The 25,143-nt window shown below is 41.0% G+C and overlaps 1 protein-coding gene across 14 annotated transcripts in view; it reads right to left on the reverse strand.

Moving 5' to 3' along the window:
- MPP7 (MAGUK p55 scaffold protein 7) overlaps positions 1-25,143 on the reverse strand; it is a 345,564-nt gene that overhangs the window by 35,521 nt on the left and 284,900 nt on the right. For 9 of the 14 annotated variants that reach the window (XM_084979996.1, XM_021064734.2, XM_084979988.1 and 6 more), the window contains one exon: positions 1,878-2,048. In XM_084979996.1, coding sequence (XP_084836122.1) covers positions 1,878-2,048 — 171 coding nt within the window. Of the gene's footprint in view, positions 1-631; positions 2,049-25,143 lie in introns of all 14 variants that reach the window. The other 5 variants (XR_014817810.1, XR_014817813.1, XR_014817812.1 and 2 more) reach the window with 5 other exon arrangements.

Here is a 25,143-nt window from a genome sequence, read left to right on the forward strand (position 1 = left end):
GCAGGTGTTAGCCAGCTACTCAAGAGCAGAATTGGTAGGGCCTCAGCCTGTCCTACTCTAGAAGCCTGTTTCTAACCTCCTTACTGTTGACATTATCCTACCCTATATCATGGCATCTCACAGCCGGGGATTTCTCTAGGCAATGAACTCTAAATTTCTGATACCTCCAGCTGTGTCATACAGACAAGCAGGAGGTTTTCTAAGCAGGGACCACATTGAAGAAAGTGAACAGTGGGAAGCTCTTTAGAAAAGGCCAGTCCAGGCGTGGTGCAGTGGTTAACAAATCCGACTAGAAACCATGAGGTTGCGGGTTCGATCCCTGGCCTCGCTCAGTGGGTTAAGGATCCGGCGTTGCCGTGAGCTGTGGTGTAGGTTGCAGACTCGGCTCGGATCCTGTGTTGCTGTGGCTCTGGCGTAGGCCAGTGGCTACAGTTCTGATTAGACTAGCCTGGGAACCTGCATATGCTGCGGGCACAGCCCTAGAAAAGGCAAAAAAAAAAAAAAAAAAAAAAAAAAAAAAAAAAAGAAAAGAAAAGAAAAGGCCAGGCCACAGAAAGTCAAGGTGCGGTGGAGGAGGGAAGACACATCCTTATACTCAGTGACACCAGCTCAATGCGATTTCCCAATCTGCCCCTGTGCAGGCATTCCTCACTAGAAAGGTTTACGCAGCCTTCCTTTGGTGGAAACAAGGTTAAGACGTCCACATGAATTTGTCATTTTTATGTGATTTTCTTTCTCTATTTTTCACATAGAGATACAAGATATACTCCTTTGCTGGGTATAATATACAGTCTAACATGCCAAAAAGAGTAAGGCAAATATTTCCCATTATGTCTGTCCTGTTGTAATGCAAAAGTATGCACTTAAAGGAGTGCCACTGTGGCACAATGGGATCGGTGGAGTCTTGGAAGCTCTGGGACACAGGTTTGATTCCCAGCCCGGCACAGTGGGCTAAGAATTGGGCGTTGCTGCAGCTGTGGCTTAGGTCACAACTCTGGCTTGGATCTGATCCCTGGCCCAGAAAGTCCATATGCCATGAGGTATGGACTTAAAAAATTCTGCATTAATGAGAGCTCTCACAATGGCGCAGCAGGGTAAGGATCCAGCAATGTCTCTGAATTGCCCTGATATACTTAATACAGGGCAACAGTGTCTGCTTACAGGGCAATGGTGTCTGCTCTCTCTCCACCTACAAAGGGTCACTAAAACACCAATATCATGAGCACAAATGTCTTGGAAGTCTCCTCAATGCCATCTAAGGACCAAAAGACTAAAGAGTTCTTTTTATTTATTTATTCAGTCTTCTGTCCTTTTTAGGGCTGCTCCTATGGTATATGGAGGTTCTCAGGTTAGGGGTCTAATCAGCGCTGTCGTTGCAGGCCTGAGCCACAGCCACAGCAACGTCAGATCCGAGCCATAGCTGCAACCTACACCACAGCTCATTGCAACATCGGATCCTTAACCCAATGGAGCGAGGCCAGGGATCGAACCCACAACCTCATGCTTCCTAGTGGGATTCGTTTCCGATGTGTCACGACAGGATACTCCTAAAGATTTCGTTTTAGAGGCCACACAAAAGGGGTTCAAGATTTGGGTTGAATTGGAGCTGCAGCTGCCAGCCACAGCCACGGCCACTCAAGATCGAGCCACATCTGTGACCTACACCACAGCTCATGGCAATGCCAGATCTTTAACCAAATTAACAAGGCTTGGGATCGAACCAGCATCCTCATGGATATTAGTTGGCATGCTGAGCCACAATGACAACTCCAGCATGAGATTTTTTAGCTTGAAAACTTCCAGCATCCTGCTCTCTGAAGTTAAATTGTCACCATCTCGCTTATTTCCTCAACGTCACACACCAAACAACCACTTACCCACCAAGACGACGAGCCTGTACTTCTCATGAGTCTGCCGTCGATAGGGTGTCACCTCCTCGTAGGTGGGGATGTCAGCGGTGTCATACTGGTCACTCTTCTTGCACTCATACATGGATTTGTTTGTTTTCTTATCTTTCCTACTAAGACGGAAACTCCTCCTAAAACCAGCTGCAAATACAAAAAAAAAAAAAAATCGTTTAGCAATTAGAACTAAAAAAATAGGATGCCCCTCTTCCCCCCCCAAAAAAAGAAAACACCCTCAAAGCTGGGCTGGATTTATTCACCATAATATCATGACAAGTACACTTAATAATAAAAGGAAAATTGATATTTCACAATTTCGTTAAAATAGCAATTGAGAAGAGAATCATCTAACATTTATAGCTATACCACAAATTTTATTTGGCTCAAAATCATAAAGAATTCTTTTCGTAAATCAGTAAGTAATATAACTATGTTATGAAATAAAATAAAGAGGTCAGAAATCTAAAGCAAAAATTTCACAGACTGATGAACACATTTGATAAGAAACTATAAAAACATTTTAAATATAAATGATGGCACCCAAAAAAATCAGGTACCTAGGAATAAACCTGACCAAGGAGGTGAAAGACTTATATGCTGAGAACTATAAAACATTAATCAAGGAAATTAAAGAGGATTCAAAGAAATGGAAAGATATTCCATGCTCCTGGGTTGGAAAAATTAATATTGTAAAAATGGCCATACTACCCAAAGCAATCTACAGATTCAATGCAATCCCTATTAAATTACCCAAGACATTTTTCACAGAACTAGAACAAACAATCCAAAAATTTATACAGAACCACAAAAGACCAAAGTAATTCTGAGGAACAAAAATCAAGCAGGAGGCCTAACTCCCCCAGACTTCAGGCAATATCACAAAGCCACAGTCATCAAGAGTGTGCTACTGGCACCAAAACAGACATACAGACCAATGGAACAGAATAAAGAACCCAGAAATAAACCCAGACACCTATGGTCAATTAATCCTTGACAAAGGAGGCAAGAATATAAAATGGTTCAAAAGACAGTCTTTTTAGCAAGTGGTGGTGGGAAAACTGGACAGCCGCATGTAAATCAATGAAACTGGAACACACCCTTACACTATGTACACAAATAAACTCAAAATGGCTTAAAGATTTAAACACAAGACACCATCAAACTCCCAGAAGAGAACACAGGCAAAACATTCTCTCACATTAATTTTACAAACATTTTCTCTGGTCAGTCTCCCAAAGCAACAGAAATAAAAGCAAAAATAAACCAGTGGGACCTAATTAAACTGACAAGCTTTTGCAAAGCAAAGGAAACCATAAAAACACCCCAAAAGACAATTTACAGAATGGGAGAAAATAGTTTCAAACGATGCAACTGACAAGGGCTTAATCTCTAAGATATACAAACGACTTGTACAACTCAACAGCAAAAAAACCAACAACCCACCGGAAAAATGGGCAAAAGACCTGAATAGACATTTCTCCAAAGAAGATATACAGATGGCCAACAAGCACATGAAAAAATGTTCAACATCACAGATTATTAGAGAAATGCAAATCAAAACTACTATGAGGTACCACCTCACCAGTCAGAGTGGATGGAACTAGAGACTCTCATACTAAGTGAAGTCAGTCAGAAAGAGAAAGACAAATACCATATGATATCATTTATAACTGGAATCTAATACATGGCACAAATGAACCTTTCCACAGAAAAGAAACTCATGGACTTGGAGAACAGACTTGTGGTTGCCAAGGGGGAGGGGGAGGGAATGGGATGGACTGGGAATTTGGGGTTCATAGAGGCAAACTATTGCCTTTGGAATAGATAAGCAATGAGATTCTGCTGTGTAGCACTGGGAACTACATCTGGTCACTTATGATGGAGCAGGATAATGTGAGAAAAAAGAATGTATATATGTATGTGAGACTGGGTCACCTTGCTGTACAGTAGAAAATTGACAGAACACTGTAAACCAGCTATAATGGAAAAAATAAAAATAATTAAAAAAATAAATACAAATGATGAATCTCCTCATCATAAACAGTAGAATACTTTATACTATATGCTAAGCGTAGCCTAATAACAAACCTGTAGCACAGACAGCATCTATTGTTAAATAAAAGGAAACTAAAGTTAGGAAGAGCGTGGTGTCAGTAGGCCTCTGCACAGATAAGGCTGTAGAACCAACCTGTCACTAAAAGCAAACTGTCATGAGACTTCAGGGGGTGAGTAAATGACCAAACCCATGGTTCTTTTTCTCTCACGTAAACTCTATGCTTTTATAATTTGAAGCCTATGGAAATTTGGAAATAAGTTTCAGAGCTCCAACTGTGTACTTTTATCAGTAGGTCATATGGTCTTTTACTAAAATAGCTTTTCAAGAATTTAAATAAATTTCCTACTTAAAGAGCCTCCTCCAGCTCACCACTATTTTTTGAAATGTTGGTTTTGGAGTTCCCGTCGTGGCGCAGTGGTTAACGAATCCGACTAGGAACCATGAGGTTGCGGGTTCGGTCCCTGCCCTTGCTCAGTGGGTTAACGATCCGGCGTTGCCGTGAGCTGTGGTGTAGGTTGCAGATGCGGCTCGGATCCCGTGTTGCTGTGGCTCTGGCGTAGGCCGGTGGCTACAGCTCCGATTTGACCCCTAGCCTGGGAACCTCCATATGCCGAAGGATCGGCCAAAGAAATAGCAGAAAGACAAAAAATAAATAAATAAATAAAAATAAAAAAAATAAATAAAATGTTGGTTTAAAACATTGAAGGCAAAAGTTCCTTATCTCAGTCAACTCCCATTTCATTTTGCTTCTATTGTTACATTTAGTTTCTACATCTTTTCTAGAAAAGTGATATTTGCCATATACACCATTTAAGAATTCTTGGCCTAATCAACCTTTTTTTTTAAAGAATGGCCACACCCACTGCATATATAAGTTCCCAGGGCAGAGATTGAGTCCAAGCTTCAGATGCATCAATGTGGGATCCTTTAACCCACTGAACTGGGCTGGAATCAAACTAGCACCCCTCCAGTGACCTGAGTTGTTGCAGTTGCATTCTTAACCCACTGTGCCACAGTGGAACTCCTAACCAACCTTTATACAGTCTCAAAATCCAGACTTCAAGGGAGAGAAAACAGTCTGCTTAATAAAACACAATATATGTTCTAAATCAGCTCTATAGTACAAAATGAAATGCAAGTATATTTTTGCATGTATAAAAACATCCTCTTTAAAGAGAATTTGACCAAACTTGATAAACAGAAAACTTTCTTTTTCTTTTTCTTTTTTCTTTTTTTGCCTCATGTCTTTTTAGGGCCACACCCATGACATATGGAGGTTCCCAGGCTAGGGTCCAATTGGAGCTGCAGCCACCGGCCTATACCACAGCCACAGCAATGCCAAATCCAAGCCAAGTCTGCAACCTACACCACAGTTCATGGCAACGCCAGATCTTAACCCACTGAGCGAGGCCAGGGATCAAACCTTCAGCCCCATGGTTCCTAGTCAGATTGGTTTTTGCTGTGCCTCAACGGGAACTCAAAAGAGAAAAAACTTTTTATAACGCAATAATGTAATAACTTATCTGTGTGAATTTTAGGGAACATAAAGTAAGTATTATTATTGGATTTAAAAGGTAATAATGCTCAGGTGTTCCTGCAGTGGTGCAGCAGAAACGAATCTGACTAGGAACCATGAGGTTGCGGGTTTGATCCCTGACCTCACTTAGTGGGTTAAGGATCCGGCATTGCCACGAGCTGAGGTGTAGATGGCACACTTGGCTCGGATCTCATGTTTCTGTGGCTGTGGTGTAGGTCAGCAGCTGTAGCTCCAATCTGACCCCTAGCCTGGGAACCTCTACATGCTACAAATGCAGCCCTAAACAACAACAACAAAACAAATTTTAAAAAGTGATAGTGTTCAAAATAAAGGCAATATTAAAGAACAGTTATCAATGAGTATGGAATTATATCAATCAACTTATGAACCTTTTACCAATCAAGGTATTAAGATATTAAGAACAGAGTAATAAAGTTTGTCTGATAATATACTCCTGTGGCCCTCTGGGTGATTCTGAGGAGACACATGGACTATTAGAGGGAAAAGATTTACAAAGAATTTGAAACAAGACAATTGCTCTAAGCACTCCCATCAAAGGCAAAAGGGAAAAGGCAAACAGGCTAAATAGTGAAGCATGTTATTTATTTATGTATTTTGGTCTTGTGGTTTTCTTTCCTTCCATACACTGTACCCGTAGCACATGGAAGTTCCCTCCCAGGCTAGAGGTCAGATCAAAGCTGCAGCTGCAGCCCTACACCACAGCCACAGCAACACCAGATTCGAGCCACATCTGCGACCTACACCACAGCTCATGACAAAGCTGAATCCTTAACCCACTGAGAGAGGCCAGGGATTGAACCCGAGTCCTCACGGATACTAGTCAGATTCGCTACTGCTGAGCTGCAACTAGAACTCCAGAAACGTAGTGCCATTGTCTAACAGAAATGAGATTCCAGGGAAGAAGAAGGGGAAAGATGCCACCTAGTCCTAGGATGAAGAAAAGATGGGCAGATTCTAAAATCTGCAGAGGGAAGTCAAACGTCTGTGGCAAGGATCGGGGGACAAGGTGATTATGTTTTGTTTCTTTGTTTCCTAATATCCTGGGAAAGACTCAGAACCTGGGAAAAGAACCTGTCAGATCCGCATCCTCACAACTCTTCCCCAGGGGAGCCAAGTCCCACAAGCTTTCCCACTCAGGCCAAGACCAGAGGGGGCCAAACCTGGGGAACATGCAGGCTTTACCACTGACTTTTGTTTTTTTTGGGTTTTTTGTTTTTTTTTTTTTTGCACCCCACCCCTGCCACTGACTTTTTGAAAACTTCTCTAAGGCTCAGTTTTAAAATAAGGATAATCCGAGGGAGTCACTTAATCTGTTTCTTAAGATCCATGATATAATAATCTGTGTGAATGTAACTGTGTTTAAATATATGTATTTTATTCTGTAAAAAAAATTAAAATTAAAATTAAAAAAATTTTAAAAATTTAAAAATAAAATGAGGATAATCCTATGGACACCTCAAAGGGTTATTAAGGATTAAATGACTAAGGTGAAGCACCAGGCCTGATGCCTGGCAGGTGGTAACACCGACCCTCACTAGGCACAGATAAGGTCGGGGTCATTTTCCCACCCAGCTGTACCCAGAAGGCAGGGGCGTGCTGTCCTGCCTGTGTTCCCATGGTGCATGGCCAGCAAGAATGGGCACCTAAGTTTTTAACTGGCTAATGCTATAAAAGACACAAAGTATTAAAATTAAAGCCAGACTGAAATATATTCAAGATTAAAATACCTTACTGGGAGTTCCCATTGTGGTTCAGTAGAAACCTGACTAGTATCCATGAGGACTCAGGTTCAAACCCTGGCCCCACTCAGGGGGTTCAGGATCCAGCGTCATCGTGAGCTGTGGTGTAGGTAGCAGGCAAGGCTCAGATCTGGTGTTGCTGTGGCTGTGGTGTAGGCCAGTGGCTACAGCTCCAATTCAAACCCTAGCTTGGGAATTTCCACCGCCGCAGGTACGGCCCTAAAAAGACCAAAAGAAAAAAAAAAAAACAATTAAAAAAAAAAAACTTATTAAAGTAGCAAGGCATTTTTCAAGAAACAAAAACAGAAAGATGGAATTATACAAACTACACTTCCATTTTTTAAGATACTCTTTCTAGGTTTGTGTTCTTTCTGTTCTTTTATTTAAAGGGCATTCTTCCCCCAGTCCTCCTTTTTTTAAAATTTTTTGGCTGCCCTGCCACATATGGAGTTCCTAGGCCAGCGATCAGACCTGAGCCACAGCTGCAACCTACACCATAGCTGCGGCAACCCCAGATCCTTAACCCACTGTGGTGGGCCAAGGATCGAACCTGCATCCCAGTGCTCCAGAGACACTGTCGACCTATTGTATCCCAGGGGAACTCCTGTCCTTTATTTACAAGCCTTTCCTCCCCGGACATACATACCCATGTGTTTCATTTTTATACCACACAAGACATATGTGCCCACACATACCATCCATATATGTGCATACATAGAGTCAGAAAACAAGAAAAATCCCCAACCAGGAACCAATAAAACAGCCAAAACAGAAGCTGTGACAGAAGGGGTGAAATCCAGGGTATGTACTTGTCTCTCAAATAAAAACAAAGGCAAAAGAAAACCAGCAGCCTGAGGTCATCGTGCACTTGACCTGCTGTTCAAGGCAGCACAGAGGCTGTGATTTGCAGGCTCCAATGACATAATGACAGATGGGTCAGCACACCCTGGTGAGTCTAAGTGTTCAGGAGAAGGGCCTCTGCATCAGGAAAAGAGGTAAGTTCTGGCCTCCAGATCTTAGGTGGTTCTCTTTTTAAAAGGAAGACCAAGAATGTGGACTTAAACTGAAAGCAGGGCTCTTTCCAATAAAGGTGAGTAACTAACCTAGAACCTACTTAATTCTAGCTCATATTCAATGCACAAGTCTTAGCAAGAGTTGGCTTTAAAAAGAAGGAAAAAGAAAGAAGCAGGAACAAGGAATCTGGAGTAAGGGAAAGGTTTCACACAAAATATTTTTTTCCTTATAGTTCACATTTTTGTAATTTATAATTGGCTCAACATTTTTATGGATAGGCTTTTGCCAGGGCTCTTACCCACAGCTGCTAGAGATTTCTGTTTTTTCTTTTTCTTTTTTTTTTTTTTTTTTTTGAAGGAATAGCACAGTTTACTTTATTACAATGGGCAAGTGGCTTTAAGACAGCAGCTGTACATCAGCCCCCTGAATCACAAGGAGACGCATTTTTAGTTTTTAATTGATGTATAGTTGATTTACAATTTGTTTTGTTTTGTCTCTTGTCTTTTTTAGGGCCGCACTTGTGGCACATGGAGGTTCCCAGACTATGGGTCTAATCAGAGCTGTTGCTGCCGGCCTATGCCAGAACCACAGCAACATCAGATCTGAGCCACATCTGCGATCTACACCACAGCTCACGGCAATGCCGGATCCTCAACCCACTGAGCAAGGCCAGGGATCGAATCCACAATCTCATGGTTCCTAGACAGATTTCGTTTCCACTGCACCACAGTGGGAACTCCTGATTTACAATGCTGAGTTCATTTCTGCTGTACAGCAAAGTGACTCAGTTATACACATATACACATTTTTTTAAATATCCTCTTCCATTGTGATTTATCTCAGGAGACTGAATATAGTTCCCTGCACTCTACAGTAGGATCTTGTTGTTTATCCATCTTATATACAATAGTTTGCATTTACTAACCCCAAACTCCCAGTCCATCCCACCTGCACGCCCCTCTGCCCTGACAACCACAAGTCTGTTCTCTTGGTCTGTGAGTCTGTTTCTGTTTTGTAGATGTGCTCATGTGTGCCATATTTTAGAAACTACATATAAGTGATACCATATGTTTTTGACTTTGTCTGACTTAATCCGCCTAAGTATGATAATCTCTAGGTCCATTCATGTTGCTATAAATGGCATTTTAAATTCTTTTTTGATGGTTGAGTAGTATTCCATTGTATATATTTTAACCACATCTTCTTTACCCATTCTTCTGTCAATGGACATCTGGATTGTTTCCATGTCTTGGCTACTGTGAATTGTGCTGCTATGAACACAGGAGCGCATGTATTTTTTCTAATTATAGTTTTGTCTGGATAGATGCCCAGGAGTAGGATTGCTGGATCAAATGGCAATTCTATTTTCAGTTTTTTGAGGAACCTCTATACTGTTTTCTAGTGACGGTACCAATTTACATTCCCACCAACAGTGTAGGAGGGTTCCCTTGGCTCCACACCCAAAGAAGATACTTCTTATCTCATATTTGCCAGCAGGAATAATTTACAATGATGTGTTAATCTCTTTAGTTGTGGAGTTGTGTTTAATTTTTTTTTTTATTGTAAAAGACATTTAAGTTGCTTGTTATCTGCTCATTTCAAGAAAACAGCAAACAACATCCCTGTAGGTTCCTGTGACCCTATGTCACTGGTGACTTCATTGGGGCAAACTGCAAGAAGCTTGATAGAGCTGGTCCAAAGATTACTCAGGTGGTTTAGTAACGATGGACACTTCCACCAGCAGCAAGTACCACTTCCTGTTGTACCATTCGCTCATCCAAGGATGTCCAATCACTTTAAGATTTTTGGTGAAAACTGTCTAACATTTCACTTTAACTGTTAAAGTCAAACTTTTTTCCATATTTATTACTCATTTGCATTTACTTCTGTTAATTGTTGGCGAATACACGATGATCATTTTTTGACTGGGGTCTTTAGAGATTTATACACATGTGTGCATCTTTTAAGGTTACAGCCCTTGGCCCTACTGGTTGCAGAGACTTCCTATGATTTTCAATTTTCCTTTTCAAAGAAATTTTAAAGGTTTATGTATTTGAATCTATGAATTTTTCTTTGTAGCTTCTTCCACTGCTTTTATACTTTCCTAGCCTTGAATCTGATAAATACCCAAATTTTCTTAAATTAAAAAAAAAAAAGGTTTCTTGGCTTTACACTTGATTTTTTAAAATCCCGCCTGGAATGAACTCAGCTGTGATTACGAGATCAAGCTTGTGAGGAGAGGCTGTATCTTTACAATTTTCTGAATACTTAACCAATGGCCCCAGAAATACCGAACCATCTTTTTGGTCTTTGTATTTCTACATATTTTGTACTGAGGCACCAGATAGTTGCTTAGGAGGTCATGACCAAAAAAAGGTGAGTGTGAGTTTAGATCGTTCCCCGATTAATAACATCAATACCAAAACAGCAGAAGCAGTAGTGGCGGGAAAGGGTACTCGTTGAGAACCTACTTACATGACAGACGCCGTGGAACGTGCTTTACATGGATGAGTCATTTAATTCTCACAGCAACCAGTGGGGCAGGCATGACAATCTACAGGTTTAAGGAACCCTTCTTTTGGTGTCATAAAAAGAAAACAACTGTCAGCCTTGGATCAAATATTAAATGATGAAAGAAAGTCAAGAAGAAAGTTTGAAATGTTATTCTATGCACATAGATGTTTAAGAGAAAAACTGGTAAGCTTTGAGTACGTTATGAAATAAATTCATAGGGAAAATTATATAAAGAGAAGCAGCAGTTTAATTTAGGGATGAAAATGTGTGAACTTTTTCTGTTAGAAGACATTTTTCAAATATAATTAAATATACTTTGATACTCCTCTGTATTTAAGGTGATGTGTAAAAAGCAAAATATATATAAAAGAGTGTCACTGCCCTCAAAGACTTCCTGACCTACTGGGAAAGAGAAATTATTCCAAATACCTATAATTTATGGGTATTCACAACACAGACTCATGAGCAGAAACGAAGATTTTTAGCAAGTACTTCTAATCTGGTTTGACCTTGACAGTTCTCTTAAGTAAAAAAAATAAAACCAGGCAGTTACGATCTAGTTATTTTCAAAGCTACTTTACTATATTTATTGATATAATACCAGTCAGCAAGAGTATTAACTTTAATGCTTATGAATGTAAATTAAGAATCATGTGGTATTAAAATTAGCTTCAAATTGCAGATAAGTATTATGCTTACCCTATCCTATAATTTCATATGTTAGTGATATTTTTAACCATAAAAAAGCATGAAGCATCCAAAATATACAGAAGTATGGGAATGATTATGAAATTCTTTTTCAAAGCAATGGCGCTCAAGCTGCTAAAATCATAATTATAAAACTATACCACACCATTAGAAATGCAGTTGATAATATAATCATAAATGGAAAAAATTGGACATATACAATAGTCATAGTTACCCTATGAGTTTTACTAATAGAAAAATTGGTATGGATACAGAAATATTTTTTAAAGTATAAAAGCAGACAATGATCATTCTAGGGAGAGAGGGCTGTGGGCAGCTAGTTTGTCCCATTGCTTTCCATAATGTTATATAATTTTTACAATGTAAAAAAACCCCACGAAAACACCAGACAACTGAAATCCAGCATCGGTCGATATATGTGTGTGGTTACATCAACATACAACAGAAAATACGTTTTGACTACGTCTCAGAAGCAGGTTCTAGACCTCTGCATTGTGAAATGGTTATGGCAATCAAGTTGTTATATTCTCAAAGGTTAGAAAGAGCCGATACATTAAAAATACTTAAAAAGGAATGAAAATAAAAACCGTGAAAAATTTTGTTAATGAGGCTATGGTATAAAAACTAGCAAAGGTCAAGGAAGATGAAGAGAGAACCAGCAGTCTCCTGAGAAGATGATAAATGAAAAGCAGTCTGAGTTTGGAAAACTTACAACCAAACTAATACAACTGAAAAGAATTTTTTTTTTTTTACATCAGATATTGTTATTATATTCTTCAAATCCCATAAATACCTTCCATGTAAACTTTTATTAACGTCAGTATTTATCATTTTAAGGATCTTACTTTGTCATAAAATTTTGGCATTTCTGATGACATTTTAGAAAAAAAAAATACAGGACCATTTTATGGACAGGTATCTCCATTCACACAAAAGGTCTTCCCCTCCAACAGAGTCAAGGTAAGTCACCACCAACACTAACAGCCTCAGAAATCCCACTTGCAGAGGAGAATGGGACCTGCCTTTCTTGTTACAAGAAAATAAATACTATTGCTACCGCTGGGACTTTTCAAATGTGACAGTTTCCATCTTTGGTTATGCTGCTTTTCTGCAACCAATCTGGTCTAAGAACATCTGATATTATGCATTCCCAATGCTTTTAGGAATATAAGCTTTTATTAAGTTAAATTCTACAGATGTGTGCAGACAGGAAAAGAAGAGTTTCAGTGAAACCTGCCTGCACCATAACAGAACAGTATTTGAAAATAGGCACCCCCAAAATTAGAGATTTATAAAAAGACCTACTCTGAAATTCGTAATTTCTTAAGCATTTACTTGATGCAAACACAGTAAAAAACAAAAACAAAAAACAAAAAACTGCTTAGTTTATTAAAAAGAAGGTAAAAATAAATATTTAATTTTTTTCTCACCTTAAATATACTAAGATGTGCTTTTTTAAAAAAATTGTGAGAACTACCAAAAACATTGTATTAAACAGTTTTTGGGGGTTTTTTTGCATCTTACAATAACGGCTTAATTTGACCAAGTAAATACTGAATGAGTTCAATGGGTACTTTAATTACAAGAAAGAGAAAATATTCATATAAATGAACTTTTAAAGAAGGCTAAAACAACAAACCAACTCATGTAGATATTAATAAAAACTAAACAGCTGGAAAATATTATATACAACATTAGACTCCTGACAACAAAGTGTTGAAAATTTCCATTACAATAAACTTTTTAAATATAATGCCAATCTTGTTATAATGGTATAAATCATTGCAGACATGTTAAGAACTATGCAGTAACATGATGCCAGGACAAATTATTGAAGTGATGCTTCCATGGTATGCCAATCATAATTATCCCGAAGACAAAGGAGGATAATTAAGAACAGCTTAAAACCACAAACAAGTGAAAATCTGGGGAGGAGGTTTAAATTGAAAAGAAATGCCAACACCAAACTATAAAAGAAGGTGGATGAATCACCTTCTATAGCCACCTTATAAAAGTGTCAAGAAAAAAAATCAAAGAAACATGATTATCATGAATTATATTAACTAACCATACATATACTAATTTTTTGTATGTTAAGGGGGAAAAGGTTTTTGAACAAACTAACAGAAAATTCACCTCTGGAATGTCACAGGTACAAAGTTGCTCTGAGTATAAAGAAAAGTTCAAATGCCATAAATACCCTTGAATCTTTCAGCTCATCTCCAGCTACAGATAAAAATGGCAACTCCAAAGTACTTCATGAAATCATAGAAACTAATATTAAATATCAATTTGCAATTTCCAAGAAAAAAAAATCGCCTAGGTCTTAAAAAGTTTTCCTGATACCATCGACAATTTATTTTTAAAGCAAAGCACAGCATCACCATTACAGAAAAAAGAAAAAAAGAAAAAAGAAGAAACCATATGAGAATTTAATCTTCTTCCAGCCAGCTAATAAAGAAATGAGTTCTTACTTATTCTTTCAAAATTAGGAGAAATTACAGTATGCGCACATAAAAATGGATATAAAAATATAATTCTAAAAAGGGGAAAAATTGGATTTGAAATTTTAATGTATTTTTTTTTAAAAGTTGCATCTATGCAACCTAAAATCCTCCAAGCAAGGAATGGTTTCTTTCTGTCAGAGAAAATATTTCCAAGTAGTATTCCAGACATGTTGAGATTACGCAGAGTTCTTTTTTATTCAAGAAAGAACCTCTACCACTTTTGAAAAAATGCTTCTAAATGTTCACTTTGCATAAATTTTTTTTGGAAAAATATGAAGGCAGTATATTTTGACATAGCTGTACTTACCTATATAACATTCCTTAATAAAATGACTGAACATTGGAACAAATGGGAACTTTTGCTAGATTTATAAAACGCGCAGTGTAACTTGAGGATCACTGGTACTTAAACATAGAAGAAATAAGAAACAGGATTAGGAAGAAACACAGACGTAGAGATGGGTAAACGGTAACTTTGAAAAGAAATAACAGCACATGGACAGGTTTGTTTTTATTGAGCTTTACGGTAAACACTTTAGTTAAATACAAAGAGCCGTCTTAACTTACAGAAGTCCCAAAACTGATCTTGTTTTAAAAGAATGCATGAAGTGCTCCAGCAAAGGCAGAAGTGGAGAAAAACTGATGATTTTTCAGGAGATCATGTGCAAGAAATTAGGTTTGAAGACAGATGCAAGATAAGCACTGCTTTAAGAGTCGTTTATAACACAATTTCTGTAATGAATTAACCAGAGAAAAATCACTCTGTAATTCTCACCAGTGTTAAAAAAAAAAAATCACTCTTTATAGGAAATACTTTGCGTTGTAGGAGGAAAGAAGAAGCATCTTTGAAGTTTGTTATTCTATCACTGAGACGCATTCACCCTTTGGAAGCCAACATACACACACACATACACACACACACAGACCAAATGCACACTAACTTTCACACTGTCCACCAAAGCTAAAGAAGGGTGTCAAGGGCTTATAGGAGGAAATGAATTACTCCTAATAATTCATCTGTGTGATATGTGTATATATGTGAGTGGATATATAATTGTGTGTATACCTGCATATATACATATTTTTTCTTTTTCTTTTTTTTTTAGAGCCGCAGCATATGGAGGTTCCCAGGCTAGGGGTTGAATCGGAGATACAGCTGCCAGCCTACACCACAGCCACAGCAACGCCAGATCCCCAACCCCCTGAGCAAGGCCTGGAATCAAACCCACAACCTCATGGTTCCTAGTCAGATTCATTTCTGCTGCACCACAATGGGAACTCCCAGTCGAATCTCTTTTTATTGATACACACCCTGATCTTTAAGAAATGTAGTATGGTACAAACCAGTAAGAATCCTATGACCCAGTGGACATTTACATCAGTGATGACTCATTAAATATGACTTTAAGATAAAATTTTTTTTTTTTCTATTTTGGCTGCCTCATAGCCTATGGCGTTCCCAGGCCAGGGATCAGATCCGAGCCGAAGTTGCAACTGACATCCAAGCCACAGCTCGGACTTACAGATCTGAGCCATAGCTGTAGGAACACTGGATCCTTAACCCACTGTGCCAGGCTGGGGATTGATCCTGCAACCTGGTGCTGCAGAGACGCCGCCAATCCCATTGCTTCACAGTGAGAACGCCCAAGATATAATTCTTATATAAACAGACATTCAATTCTTGGAGTGTTACAATGTTATTTGTTTCAACAGAGTCAAATTAGATCACTTTAAACATGGAACCTGTTTTTTAAAAATGTAACTGGTTATTAGGGAAAGGGGATACTTACACATGTTGTTTTGAGCTTAATTTTGTGCACATCAAAGAAAGTGAAAATAGTCAAATGTGTTCACTGGGCCGCCTGCCTGATTTAAAGTGACAGCTGCCACAGGTCTACCTTGCCTGGGCCGTCCCATTTGGATCCAAGAGTATTCTGTCTGTTTTTCCTTTCCTCCTGCGGATTCAGGAGATACAGTGTGGAAAGAGAGGAGGGGCAAGGGTAAGGTTCTAAAATAAGCCAGGGTCTCAGAAACCCTTCTATTTAAGTAAACAGTCCTTGGAAAAGACATCTTGAGAGTGTCCCAGAGAGGTCCTAGAGCTGGAAAAGGTGTCCTATGCTGGGGATGGATGAATGCAGGTCCATCACGAGGACATGGATGCTCTTTAAAACCTGGGCACTAGGTCCTGCCTGTGAAAGCAGTGGTGGAGGCTGGGACCTGATGTCACCGAAATACTATGGTTGTTTCAAATGACAAGAAGAAAGGGACTAAAATGCCACCGATCCATTCCATTTTGTTGATTTGCACGGTTTAAATTACTTTTTTTTGGAGTTCGCTTCATGGCTCAGAGGTTAATGAACCTGACTAGGATCCATGAGGATGCAGGTTCGATCCTTGGCCTCGATCAGTGGGTTAAGGATCTGGCATTGCTGTGGCTGTGGTGCAGGCTGGCGGCTACAGCTCTGATTCGACCCCTAGCCTGGGAACTTCCATAAGCAGTGGGTGTGGCCCTAAAAAGCCAAAAAAAAAAAAAAAAATTACTTTTTTCCCCCTCTTCTTTTTAGGGCCGCAGCAGCATATGGAAGTTCCCAGGCTAGGGGGTCGTCCAAAAGCTATTTATCAGTCATCTGTTGATCAGTTTCGGGACTTCTGTAAGTTAAAACTGTTCTTTATACTTAACTAAAATTTTACCGTAAAATTCAATAAAAACAAAACGGCCCATGTGCTGTTATTTCTTTTAAAAGCTACTATTTACCCACCTCTACATCTGTGTTTCTTCCTAATCCTGTTCCTTATTTCTTCTGTGTTTAAGTACCAGTGATCCTCAAGTTACACTGCACGTTTTATAAATCCACAAAAATTCCCATTTGTTCCAACGTTCAGTCATTTTATTACGGAATGTTATATAGGTAAGTACAGCTATGTCAAAATATATACTGTTGATCAGCTCCTATGGGTTAGGTGTTTTACTTACATCTTTGCATTTTATCTTATTTCATTCAATGGCCTGGCCAGAATGGTAGAGTCAGGAAGGCAGGGCTGGGCTCGGATCCGAGGTCTGTTTCATGTCCAAACAATGCATTCACTCTCTCATTTTTTTCTGGCACATCCATAGCATATGGACGTTCCCAAGCTAGGGGTCCACCTGGAGCTGCAGCTACAGGCCTACGCCACAGCCCCCGCAAGGTGGGACCTGCACTGCATCTGTGACCGACACCACAGTTCAAGGCAATGCCAGATCCCTAACCCACTGGGTAAATTCGTCCTCAATGCAATGATTCCCATAGATATATTTAAAGCAGAAAAAGAGATCAGATGGAGAATGTGATGGTTAATCTTATGGGTCAAACTGCCTGAGCCACAGTGCCCAGGCGTTTGGTCAAACATTATTCTGGATGTTTCTGGTGAAGGTGTTTCTTGGATAAGGTTAACATTAGATCAGCAGACACTGAATAAAGCAGATTATTCTCCATAATGTGGGTGGGCCTCACCTAGTCAGTTGAAGGCCTTAGTTAAAAAAAAGATGAACCCCTCCTGAGCAAGAGAGACTCCTGCCAGCAGACTGCCTTTGGGCTCAAACAGCACCTCTTCCCTGGATCTCCAGTCTGCCCCTACCCTGCAGATTTTGACCTTCTAAGCCTCCACGATAAAATAATCCAGTTTCTTAAAATGTGTATGTGTGTGTGTGTGTGTGTGTGTGTGTGTGTGTGTGTGTGTACACACATTCTGTTACCTGACTAATACAAAAGATTACAAGGGGAATATTAACATTTCAGAAAGGAGTTCCCCTCGTAGCTCAGTGGAAACGAATCTGACTAGCATCCAAGTGGACACAGGTTCAATCCCTGGCCTTGCGCAGAGGGTTAAGGATCTAGCACTGCCATGAGCTGTGGTGTATGCTGCAGGTGCGCCTCAGATCCCACACTGCCATGGCTGTGGCATAGGCCAACAGCTACAGCTCCAATTCAACCCTTATCCTGGGAGTCCCATATGCTGCGGGTGCAGCCCTAAAAAGACATACATACCTACATACATACATAAAATTTCAGAATCAACTAACATTTTTGAATTAGGGGAGAAATCAATTAAAACATTTCAGCATTCCCCCAAATAAAGAAAAGCAATAAAACCAAAATTCAGTTTTCCGAAAGAATCAATAAAATTGATAAAATGCTACCTACACAGGCTAAAAAAGTTGGGGAGGGGGGACCACCCAAATTATTAAAATCAGGAATGAATGTTACTAATGACCTTGAAGGAATAAAAAGAATTACAACATGAACAACCGTATGCCAACAATTAGATAATTGAGCTGAAGTGAACAACTTACTATAGACACAAACCACTGAAACTGAAAAAAGAAAGAGAAAATCTGAACAGGTTTTTACAAGCAAAGAGACTGCATTGGTCAGCAAAAACCTTCCCGCAAGGAAAAGCCCAGGACCAGATGGCTTCACTGGTGAATGTCATCAAATGTTTAGAGAATAATTAACAAAATCCTTTACAAACACTTTGAAAAAAATATGAGTAGGGAACACTTCATACCTCATTGAATGAGGCCAGTAGTCTCTTGATACCAAAATCAGACAAAACCATCACAAGAAAAAAAAAAAAATCAACAGCCCCAAATCCATTATGACTCCGTGCACAAAATCCTCAAAATACTAGCAACTCAAATTCAAAAACACTTTCAAAAGAATTATATACCGGGAGTTCCTGTTGTGGCTCAGTGGTAACAAACCCAACTAGTATCCATGACGACGAGGGTTCAATCTCTGGCTTTGCTTCAGCGTTGCCCTGAGCTGTGGTGTAGGACACAGATGTGGCTCAGATCTGGCCTTGCTATGGCTGTGGCATAGACTGGCAGCTGCAGCTCCGGTTCAACCCCTAGCCTGGGGAATGTCCACAAGCTGTAGGTGCAGCCCTAAAAAGACAAAAATGAAATGAAATGAAATGAATAAAATAAAAAGAATAATATACAAATGAGCAAGTGGGGTTTACCCTAGGAATGCAAGGTCAAATATGAGAATCAATCCGCGTTATACACCACTTCAGTAGACTGGAGGAAAAAAGCTATATGATCATCCCAACTGGTGCAGAAAAAGCATTTTCTATATATAAGATTAAGAAATCTTCAAACAGTGACATTTTATGACTTCCTTTCCAATCTGGAGGCCCTTTGTTTTCCTCGCCTAAAGGTCCGAGAAACTCCAGGACCACATTAAGTAAAGAGCGAGCAAGAATGCACCTCCTTGCCTGGCTTCTGATTTCAGGGGCAGAGCATTCAGTCTTCCACTAGGAAGGATGCTGTTCACTGTGGGGTTTTAGTAGATGCCCTTTATCAGGTTGGGAAAATTCCCTTCTGTTCTTAGTTTAAGTTTTTGGTTGGTTGGTTGGTTGGTTTGCTGCTTTTTAGGGCCACACGTGCAGCATATGGAAGTTCCCAGGCTAGGGAGTTGAATCAGAGCCACAACCACAGCAACACGGTATCTGAGCCACATCTGCAACCTACACCACAGCTCACAGCAACGCCAGGTCCTTGACCCACTGAGCAAGGCCAGGGATCAAAGCCTCATTCTAATGGATCCTAGACGGGTTCGTTACTGCTGCACCACAATGAGAACTCCTTAGTTTAGGTTTTCATCACGAAAGCGTTTTGGATTTTGTCCAATGCTTTTCAACTCATCCAAGCTACCAAAACTGGTCACCTAGGCTGCTGAAAACTTCCAGGTTGCGCAATCAATGGTCCCTTCTCTTGCCTCCTCTTATCTGACTCAGCAGCAGCGTCTGCCTAGAGCTGATCCCTCCTTCTTCCCTGACATGGTACTTTTCCTTTGCACCACTAAGTCACACTCCTGGTTTTCCCTTCTACTTTACTCTGGGTTCTTTTCTTGCTCGTATCATTACTCACTCTTTGGTGACCTCATCCGGCTTCAAGACTTCTACTTTTTTTTTATTATTATTATTTTTTTTAGGGCTGCACCTGCAGCATATGGAAGTTCCCAGGCTACGGGTAGAACTGGAGCTGCAGCTGCCAGCCTATGCCACAGCCACAGCCACAACCACACTGGATCTGAGCTGCACCTGCAACCTACATCATAGCTCATGGCAATGCCGGATCCTCAACCCACTGAGCAAGCCAGGGATCAAACCCGCATCCTCATGGACACTATGGTAGGTTCTTAACCTGCTGAGCCGCAATGGGAACGCCGAGGCTTTTAATACTGGTAACTCCAAAATCAACAGCCTGAATGCAAGAGCTGCCTCTCCGATCGTCCATCAGATGCGACTCTCTGGAGGTCTTACATGCAACATATCCCAATGGAACTGCCCAGCCCAACACCCTCCTCCACTGTCTGGACTAATTCAGTAAAGGGTGACTCCATTCTTGAAATCACGAAACTCATCGGTCACTCTCCAGTGTGTCTGTACATCTCATCAGTTCTACCTTCAAGACACACCCAGGATCTCCCATCTTCTCTCTGTCTCCCCCACTAAGACCTGGTTCACGTCACAGTCATCCCTTGCCCGGATTGCTATCCCCTCTCTCCCCTTGCTCCCTAGAGTCCACTCTCAGAGGGTCAGCCAGAGTGATCCTTAAACAGACATCAGGGAGTTCCCTTTGTGGCTCAGTGGAAATGAACCTGACTAGTATTCATGAGGACACAGGTTTGATCCCTGGCCTCACTGAAGGGGTTAAGCATCTGGCACTGCTTCAAGCTGCAGGGTAGGTCACAGATGCAGTTCAGATCTGGTGTTGTTATAGCTGTGATGAAGGCCTGCATTGATTTGACCGCTAGCGTGGGAACTTCCATATGCCGCAGGTGCAGCCCTACAAAGAAAAAAAAAGACCCACATACATTAGGTCATGTCACTGCTCTGCTTGGACCCTTCATGATTTCCCTTCTCACACAGGACAGGAGCTGGAGACCTCGCTCTGTGTCGATCACACAAGCATCTGTCACCTGGCAACCTCTATTCCCATCCCTCTCTCCACATTTACTCTGCTCCTCTGTGACCAACACCACAGCTCACGGCAACACTGGATCCTTAACACACTGAGTGAGGCCAGGGATCAAACCTGCATCCTCAGGGACACTATGTCAGGTCCCTAACATGCTGAGCCACAATGGAAACTCCTCTACTGCTTTTTGACATACAAAAAACCGAAGCAATTTCACCTGTATCAACCTAATGTCCATATTACTTTGTTAAAAATATAAATTAAAGAATGAATTTCAATAATTTTAGTGTGTGAGTACAAAAGAAAATTCAGAAGACAGAAGAGAAACAACTCACAGATTTGCATATGTAAAAATTAACATCTATATGGTGTTAAACTTGGCATTAAAAAAGGTAAAATTCAGAGTTCCCGTCATGGCTCAGCGGAAACAGATCTGACTGGTATCCATGAGGATGCAGTTTCCATCCCTGGCCTCGCTCAGTGGGTTCAGGATCTGGCATTACTTCAAGCTGCAGTGTAGGTCGTAGGCCGTGAGCTGTGGTATAGGTTGCAGACAAGGCTCAGATCTGGCATTGCTGTGGGTGTGGTGTAGGCCAGCAGCTACAGCTCCAATTTGGTCCCTAGCCTAGGAACCTCCATATGCCTCAGGTGCAGCCCTAAAAGCCAAACAAACAAACAAACAAACAAAAAAAACAGTAAAATTCCTCTGTGGTGCAGTGGGTTAAGCATCCAGCAATGTCACTGCCTCATCTCAGGAAGCTGCCGTGGTGTGGGTTTGATCCTTGGCCTGGGAACTTTCACGTGACATGGGGCCAAAAAAAGAAAAGAAAAAAGTAACCAAAGACCAGAAGAAAATGCACATAGCAGAGAGAGGGTTAATATTCACGATACAGAAAAGGCTCATCATATGAACCAGAGAAAGAATCTAATAGAAAAAAAGAGGCAAAGATATGATTATTCAAGAGGGAAAAAAAGAAAAACTAATGAAAAGTCACAGTATTGCATTAAGTCACTACATTTATTTTACCAAAATACAGCTCTGCCATAAATGTTAGCATTTTGCTTATAAGACTGCTTTTTAAAATGCCATAAAAATCTAGCATTTTGAGGATTTGGATTTTGGAAAGGAAAAACAGAATTTTACACAACAGTCAATTTGCTCAGCCTATTTGTAACAAAGTAGCTCTTTAATATGAGTTTAAAAAAAAAAAATTGGGAGTTCCCCCTTGTGGCTCAGGGGTAACTAACCCGACTACTATCCATGAGGATCCACTAGAGGGTTCAATCTCTGGCCCCACTCAGTGGGGTAAGGATCCAGCACAGCTGTGAGCTGCAGTATAGGTTGCAGATGCAGCTTGGATCTGGTGTGGCTGTGGCACAGGCTGGCAGCTACAGCTCTGATTCAGCCCTTAGCCTGGGAACTTCCATATGCCATAGGTGCTGCCCTTAAAAAAAAAAAAAAAAAGAGATAAAAAAATAATAATAACTGGAGAACTACCATCAAACTTGGTTATTTTGCAAACGAAACAATTTCCAATCTGTGATCATTAGATGAAGGTCTTCTTTAAAAAAAAAAAATCTTGATCAGAGATGCTGTAAACTGATGCATCCTAATACATCATATCCTTTCTTGAAACACAGTCTTCTTATTGTAATGTTCTCTTCTCAGACACCCTGATAGATGCCCTTAGCTCAGCTGCAGCCAAATCAACTCCTGGGGCCCGAGAACCTTGGGGATCTCTCGCTATACACCTATCAGATCAAGTCTTTAGAACAGAAAGAAACAACGCACATAATGCATGTCTATTAAAACATGCTGGCCTGTTTTCCTCTTTACCACCGTGAGTTAAGAGACAGGACTCTCGTTCCCAAGACTGGGAGTAGAATGCAGTTGACAGCTACCCTCGATCAGCAGGGTTTGCAAAAGCCAAAAGCCAAGAGAAGCGAGGTGGGCTGAAAAATCTTAAATTGCATTTTTTCAACTCCGACACATTTTGCCTGCTAGTCACTCTTTGAAGGACTAGGTGGTCCCATTTTCCCTTAGATGCTCTTTGGTTACTTTTCTTTCCCCACATTTGAGAACAGGGATATAGACAAATACTTCACTACATAACTCAAGCATCAACACAACTGCTAGGGGAGTGCCGATACCCTATCTCTGCTCTGGCAGGGCCGGGGTCCATACTGAAGCGGAGAGTTCATGTCCAATTAAGGGGTCTCGTGTAACTCTGTTCCAGCCAATTCTTTTTTTTTTTTTCCTCCCCCTCTGCAAAAGTTCCTGGGCCTGTGTCACAGTAGTAACCCAAGCCACAGCAATGATCCTTAACCTACTGAGCCACCAGGGAACTCCCCCTAGCTAATTCTTAACATTGGGAAACAAAGGCCTAGTTTGGTTGAACTTCTGGTTTGTCAAAGGAGCCAGAAGGTTTTACAAGAAATTTTTCATATTTGTGGGCCTAACAAAAATATCCCTTTTCTCTAAATATGGCCTGAAGACTGTCTGTGAGCTCCCAGTTTGGTACAAATTATTACGTGATTCATGATATTCCCATCTTACCTCGATGGGGCATATTTTCATCCATAATTGGGTGGTGGGGAGTGGACTCTTGGAAGGACATAGCCCTCTGCCTTTTCCAAAGAAATGTTTTACCGGGACGTGGGGTACCTGCAAGCTTACCTTGACCCACATGCACCAAATGCCTTCCTCTTAAGCCACACCTGAGGTCTTAACTCCACCCAATTTCACATCTGCGTTGAGGCTTTGTTCAATGAATTACTTGCTATCAAAATTTCAACCCTTCGCTGTCAGCCCAGCAGTCTCTTTGCCCATTAAAATACTCCTACCTGCAATGTACACACCCCCTTGAACTGAATCTGAGCTGCAGCTACACCGGGATCCTTAGCCCACTGCGCCCAGCTGCAGACTGAACCTGTACCCCCACAGCAACCCAACCTACTGCAGTCAGATTTTTTTTTTTTCCTGGCCGCCCAACACATGGAGCCCCCAGGACCAGGGATCAGATCCGAGCCACAGCCTCGAACTAAACCACAACAACGCTGGAGCCACTGTGCCAGGCTAGGGACCAAACCCACATACCAGCACTTCCAAGCTGCTGCCAGATCATTGAGAGAGTGCCTGCAGTCAGGTTCTTAACCCCCTGCACCACAGCAGGAACTCCTCAGAACTCATTTTCTTTAAGCTCCCAAAAGAAGTCCAAGGTGCTGGAGTTCCACTGTGGCTCAGCAGTAACGAACCTGACTAGTATCCATAAGGACTCAAGTTTCAATCCCTGGCCCCACTCAAGGGGGTTAAGGCTCCGGTGTTGCTATGAGCTATGGTGTAGGCCACAAATGTGGCTCAGATCATGCATTGCTGTGGCTGTGGCACAGACTGGCAGCTGCAGCCTCAATCTGACCCCTACCCTAGGGACTTCCACATGCCACAGGTGTGGCCCTAAAATAAAATAAAAAGCCCATCGTGCCAATCACCTTGGCTTTGAACTTCAAGTAATACCTACTATTTAAATATTAACTTTACAATACTCCACATTCTATAAAAGAGATGTAGCTTAAAACCTATGGTTTTATTTGTTGGCTAAAATTTTCTACGTAGAATCACGAGTGCAAAAACCAGGCAAAATACTAGTAATGTGTGTAAATTACTTAGCCCGTCACGGGTAATTGCACATGATCAACTGCCATGCTGAATCTCCAGCCCTGTCGTCATCTACCTGTCACCCAAATGAAACACACGCCTGTGCTCTGCCACAGTCACCCCTCTCCATGCTAGAGCCTCCACCCTTGGTCTCTGGTGCCCAGTTTTAATGTCACCTCCTGTGGGACTGTGTTCCTCTGCCCCGGGCCGAGAGGATCACCAGCCCCACATTATGTGATGCTCATCCAGGAGTACTTAATGTCACCGCTACTCACTGGCTGGATATACAGTGACAGACCAGGTCTAAGCCCTTAACATCGGGAGAACAGGTGCCCCCTTTTCTCTCCTGCAGAGATGCAGAAGCGCTCAGTGACAGCCTCTCCTGTGCCCGAGCTCCTGAGCAGTCCCCTCCCATACCCGATCTGGCTTGGCCCCCAGGCCTGCTCCGGCCAATGGGACCTCAGCAGATGTGACGTGAGCAGAGGTTTCACAGCATCCACATCCTGGAGACGGTTCTCTGCTGT

Source organism: Sus scrofa, chromosome 10, assembly GCF_054392235.1.
Source record: "Sus scrofa isolate SSC_HxYL_T2T_F1_AM1 chromosome 10, Sscrofa_HxYL_maternal_Yorkshire_Landrace_v2.0, whole genome shotgun sequence".
Classification (NCBI taxonomy): Eukaryota; Metazoa; Chordata; class Mammalia; order Artiodactyla; family Suidae; genus Sus; species Sus scrofa.